The sequence below is a fragment of the Coptis chinensis genome, chromosome 8, assembly GCF_015680905.1.
Source record: "Coptis chinensis isolate HL-2020 chromosome 8, ASM1568090v1, whole genome shotgun sequence".
NCBI lineage: Eukaryota > Viridiplantae > Streptophyta > Magnoliopsida > Ranunculales > Ranunculaceae > Coptis > Coptis chinensis.
In genome coordinates, this window is record NC_141463.1 from 29,598,709 (window position 1) to 29,604,425 (window position 5,717).

General features: G+C 45.8%; 1 protein-coding gene across 1 annotated transcript; it reads left to right on the forward strand.

Moving 5' to 3' along the window:
- Window positions 1–502: 502 nt before the first annotated feature.
- LOC147480974 (uncharacterized) lies at window positions 503–1,852 on the forward strand. Its single transcript, XM_086578796.1, has 2 exons — window positions 503–931; window positions 1,166–1,852. Exons 1-2 carry the CDS (start codon window positions 503–505, stop codon window positions 1,850–1,852), a joined length of 1,116 nt encoding a protein of 371 aa, XP_086434922.1.
- The last annotated feature ends 3,865 nt before the right edge of the window (window positions 1,853–5,717 follow it).

Below are 5,717 nucleotides of genomic sequence, written 5' to 3' on the forward strand. Positions count from 1 at the left end.
TGTCGACTTCACAGATGTAAACAAGGAATGCTCAAAAGATTGTTACCCTATGCCTAAGGTGGATGAATTGGTAGACAGAATGGTTGGTTTCAAAGTATTTTCTTTCATGGATGCATCCATGGGATACAATCAGGTCGCGATGTTCGGCCCAGATCAAGAGAAGACAACCTTTGTAGTGGAGGGTGGTACCTATTGTTACACAAGAATGCCTTTTGGTTTAAAAAATGTTGGGGCTACCTTTCAGCAGTTGGGAGAAAAGATGTTTGAAGGCAAGATTCGAAAAGGAATTGAAATATACACTGACGACATGGTGGAAAAAAGCATGTCGGAAGAGGAACACTTAGAAGGCCTCCATGAGACTTTTGGCATACTGCGAAAACATAAGTTGAAAATCAATCCCGAGAAATGCCCATTTAGGGTAACTTCAAGAAAGTTTCTGGGCTACATAGTCACTCACCGCAGAATATAGGCGAATCCCGAGCAGATTTGGTCATTGATTGAAATGTCGTCACCGCAGAATGTGAAGGAAGTACAAAGGTTGGCTGAGAGGGTCGCAACACTTAATAGATTCATTTCCAAGTTGTCGGACAAATGCCGACCTCTATATCGTTTGCTGAGAACAACACTTGATTTCCATTGGACCGTGGAATGTAAGGAGGCCTTCCAGGAGTTGAAGAATTATCTAGGCAAGGCGCCTTTGCTATTGCGTCTGAAGCAAGGTGAAAAGTTGTATTTGTATCTGGGAGTTACCGAGTATGCGATAAGTTCAGTCCTGGTGAGGGTGATCGACAAGATAGAAAAGCCAGTTTACTTTCAGAGCAAAACCCTGCTAGATGCAGAGACCCGGTATAGTAGGATTGAAAAGTATGCTTTGGCCTTGATATTTTCAGCTCTTAAGTTGAAGCCTTACTTCGAGGCACATTCAGTGGTGGTAGTAACAAATTTACCTCTCAAGCAAGCGTTGAAGGCCGAGAAGTCAGGAAGAATGCTAAAATGGGCGGTAATGCTCAGTTCTTATGAGATTCAATACCAAATCAGAACGACAGAAAAGGTGCAAGCTATGGTAGAGTTTCTGGCCGAATTTCCGGAAGAGGACCCCACTTAGGGAGAGGAAATGGTAATGGAACCTGAAAGGGAGGTTAGTCATGATCCTTTGGATCCTTAGGATGTTCAGAATGGGTGGAGAGTTTTTGCGGATGGTTCTGCTACTGATATAAGAAACGGAATTGGGGTCGTGTTATTGACTCTGGAGAACACTCATCTAAAGCTATATATGAAACTGGGATTCGCAACTTCAAATAATGAGTCTAAATATGAAGCGGTGATAGCTGGATTGGATTTGGCCAAAGATCTGCGGGTGAACGAGTTGTCTGTTTTCTCAAATTCTAATTTGGTAATTTGTCAGGTAAATGGAGGGTTTGTGGCTCGCTGCCCAAGGATGGCGAGATACCTTGAGGTCCTACAACGAAAGGCAAGCAAGTTCAGTAAGATAAAGTTTGCCCACTTAGGCCACGGAGAGAATAGACACGCCGATGCTTTGGCTTATGTAGCGGCGGTATTTCCTGGGACAGAGGGTCGATCTATTGAAGTAAGGGTGTTGAACAAGCCAAGTACATCAAAGGAGGAAGGGGTTTGGCTCACCACAGAGAGTGATCAGGGTTGGATAGAACCCATAAAGACTTTCCTGATAGGAGTAGAAATAGAAAATAAGCAGGAGAGGCAAAGAATGGAGCAGCTGAGTCAAAGGTACACATTACTAGAGGGAGACCTATATAGGAGAAATTTCATTGGACCATTGCTAAAGTGCATAGGTCTGCAGCAGGCTCAAGAAGTTTTGGCTAAGGTTCACTAAGGTAATTGCGGAAGTCATTCCGTTGGGCAGACAACAACCCACAGGTTGATATCCCAGGGGTATTTATGGCCCCATATGAATAGAGATGCCACAGAGTATGCCAAGAAGTGTGAGAAATGCCAAAGATTTGCACCATTCATACATTCACCAGCTGAGCCATTGCATAATGTGTTCATCCCTTGGCCATTCGCCATGTGGGGACTGGTTATTGTAAGGCCTCTGCCCATGGCAAGCGGCAAAAGGAGATTTATGTTGGCCGCTACTAATTATTTTACCAAGTGGGTGGAAGGAGTGGCGTTGCAACAAGTTAAGGAAGAAAACGTGAAGAAGTTCTTGTGGGAGAATATCATATGTAGGTTCAGGCTGCCACATACGGTAATCACAGATAATGGAACTCAATTTAAAGGGGGAAAAGTGCGAGAGTTTCTTCAGACGTTTAGGGCGAAGCAAGGGTTCTCAGCCCCCTACAATCCTGAAGGGAATGGACAGGCAGAGGCATCTAACAAAATCATAATGGATAATTTAAAGAGAAAATTGGATGAGCGGAAAGGTGCGTGGGTAGACGAATTAAATCACGTGCTATGGGCTTATCGTACCACACCACGAACATCTACTAATGAATCACCATTCGCAATGCCGTATGGAGTAAAGGCCGTCATACCAGTGGAGATGATAGTGTCCATGACTAGAACCCATGCTATTGAAAGGGGAGTGAATGAGAGGATATTAGCTGCTGATTTGAATCTCATTGAAGAAAGAAAAGAAATAGCCCACATTCGGTTGGAGGAGTACCATTGGACACTACAGAGACAGTATGATAAACGTGTGAAACCTCTAACTTTCAAGGTGGGTGACTACGTGCTACGACGAGTTACCCCTGGCACCAAGAACGAAAATGAAGGAAAGTTGGGTCCCAACTGGGAGGGACCCTATGTCATCAAGGAGAAAGGTACTTCTAGAACTTATGGATTGCAGACTTCGACTGGGGAAAAGATAGAGAAACTATGGAACATTAGAATGTTGAAAAAATTCCATGACTAGAGTCTTTGTTTATTTTTTAAATGTGGAGTATTTTAGATAGAGCTATGTGAGCAGAGCAGAGGAATGATATTTTGTGTTAAATATTATTATGTCGATGAAATAAAGAATACACTTCCTTCAGTTGTGTCATGAAAAGGGATATGGGAGGATCAAACTAGGGGGCAAATTGAGTTGCCCCAATAGGCTTCACAGCTTCCCAAAGACAGCGGGGGGATAAGCCCCTTCATGGACCAACAGTCCGAATCAAACTTGGGACAAAGTGAGTTGCCCCAACAAGCTTCACAACTGACCAATGACAGCGGGGGAGATAAACCCTTTGCGGACCACGAGTCCGAATCAAACTTGGGGGTCAATTAAGTTGCCCCACCAAGCTTCACAGTCGAACAAAGACAGCGGGGGGGGGGGGGATGAGCCCTTCGTGGACCATAAGTTCGAATCAAACTTGGGGGCAAAGTGAGTTGCCCCAACAAGCTTCACAGCTGACTAAAGACAGCGGGGGAAGGTGAGCCCTTCGTGGACCACGAGTTTGAATCAAACTTGGGGGCATATTGAGTTGTCCCACCAATCTTCACAAATACACAAAGACAGCGGTGGGGATGAACCCTCCGTGGACTGTGTGTCCGAATCAAACTTGGGGCAAAGTGAGTTGCCCCAACAAGCTTCACAGCTGACTAAAGATAGAGCGGGGGGATGAGCCCTTCACAAACCACGAGTCCGAATCAAGCTTGGGGCAAAGTGAGTTGCCCCAACAAGCTTCACAGCTAACTAAAGACAGCGGGGGGAATGAGCCCTTCGTGGACCATGAGTCCGAATCAAACTTAGAGGCAGAGTGAGTTGCCCCAGGCTTCACAGCCGCCCAAAGACAGCGGGAGGATGAGCCCTTCGCGGACCACTGGTCTGAATCAAACCTGGGGCGAATAAGCTACCCTCAAACAATTTACAGTACATAAGGTAAATTCTAAGATGTATAGACCCAAGAAACTATACAAAGAAGTCTGGAAGGAAAAGGCAATTGAGATACCACATTATGATGAGAGGAGACGATGGACAATAGAAAAAGAAAAACAAGCTTACTTAGGAAACTTGGGGGCTCACCCAGAAATACAGGCTTGAAGATGTTAACACAAATACATACGTACAAACATCCAAAGTGAATATTCAAACAACACAAGCACAAAATTCATTTAGGCCCCTCAGCCACCTTCACCTATGAGAGGTCGTCATCCCCATCCACCTGAGTGGAATCTTCATCCGCAATCACTGAGGTGGTTAGATTCTCAGCCATCTCTATTAAAGTGGTGTCAGCAGTGGGTGAGACAAGAGGCATGACAGGAGTAGTGGCATCAACATTGACAAATTGGGATGGTGAAGCAGCGGCTTCTAACACTGGAGGAGGAACGGGAAGTAAACGGCCAACTGTACTAAGCTCTTTGAGCTATTTCTTTAATTCGCGGTTTGTCTTCTTCTACACAAGGTTTCAAAAACGGTCCACGGCTTCTTTCAGAGCATTGTCCACGGCAGCCTGACAGGCGACTCTCTCCACTTCTTTTTGGCTTTCCAGCTTGGAAGCAACTCCAGAGACATAGTCGCGGTGCTTATCCTCAACCCGCTGAAGTTCCTTTTGGGTCGTTAGGGCCGCAATGTGAAGATCGTCACAATCCTTCTCCAACTTGGCATATTTGGCTTTCCAGCCTTCAGGATCGTGAATCTCTTATTTTACAACATCCAGGGAATCTAGCGTGTTGGTCAATCCACGCACCACATAGCCAATGTCAAGACTCAGCTGAATACATATAAAGGTTAGAAAGCTAGAGCTGTAAGAAGTAAGGAACAAAGGAGCAAAAAGTAAAAAAAGCACGGACCTTTTCCCATCCGGTGTAAATGGAAGCTCTATGAGAGGCGAATGAGCCGGCATCGCCATATGCTTGATCGCGAGGAAAATGCAAGATGAAGAACAAAGAAGTGGCTACAACTGGATTTTCCAAAGCTGAATCGCGAATATTTACCTTGCGATCTCTAGCCTTGAGCTGTGGATGCCAGGCTTCAATTGGTCCAAAGGAAGTGGGAGCCAGTTGAGACCGCGTCTTTCCCTTGACGTCGCGGTGGGGCTAGGGACCGAGACGGATCCACTTGAGTCCCAGAGGGGACAGGGGGTGCGGTCTTTGCCCTTTTGGTGGGGGGACTGTTGGCTGCAACTTCGATAGGTGCATCACCGTCGGAGTCGTTGTCCCATAGTTTGAGTTTGTTGGCAGCCATGGCAGTGGTAGAGCCAAGATGGGCAAAATCGTCTTCCCAGTCTGCTAAAGAGGAATAGGAAGAGGGGGCGGGGGCCAGGGTAGAGTTGTGGGATTGGGCGGCGGCACGTTGGGCAACGGCTTGGGAGTGAGAGATCTTGGTGGTGTATCTGAAGGACTTGTAGTGTTTGCATTTTCCTTTTTTGGAAGGAAAGGGTTCTGGTTTTCTTTCTTTTGGCAGTGGCAGGCGATAGAGGGGGCCTTGTTACTTACCTATATCTTTAAGGGAAGGATCAAGCAATAAAGGGTAGTCTTTGTCGGGGTGTATGCCGAGAACCTCACACTGAGCGCTACCTAAATCACGGAGCTTCTGGAAAATGCCGGAAGAGATGTCGTTGAAAATTTGAGATCGCGAATCAGGTTTCCATCCTGGGTTACAAAAGGAAGGACAAGTTAAAAACAAGGTTAAACATAAGCAATGCATATCAGAATGCTTTACTTACCACTTTAAAGGAAACTAAGGTGCCTCAGAGAAAAACTTCCCGAGGAAGGTCCGTGGAAATAAAACTTCTGGACACATACAATGGATA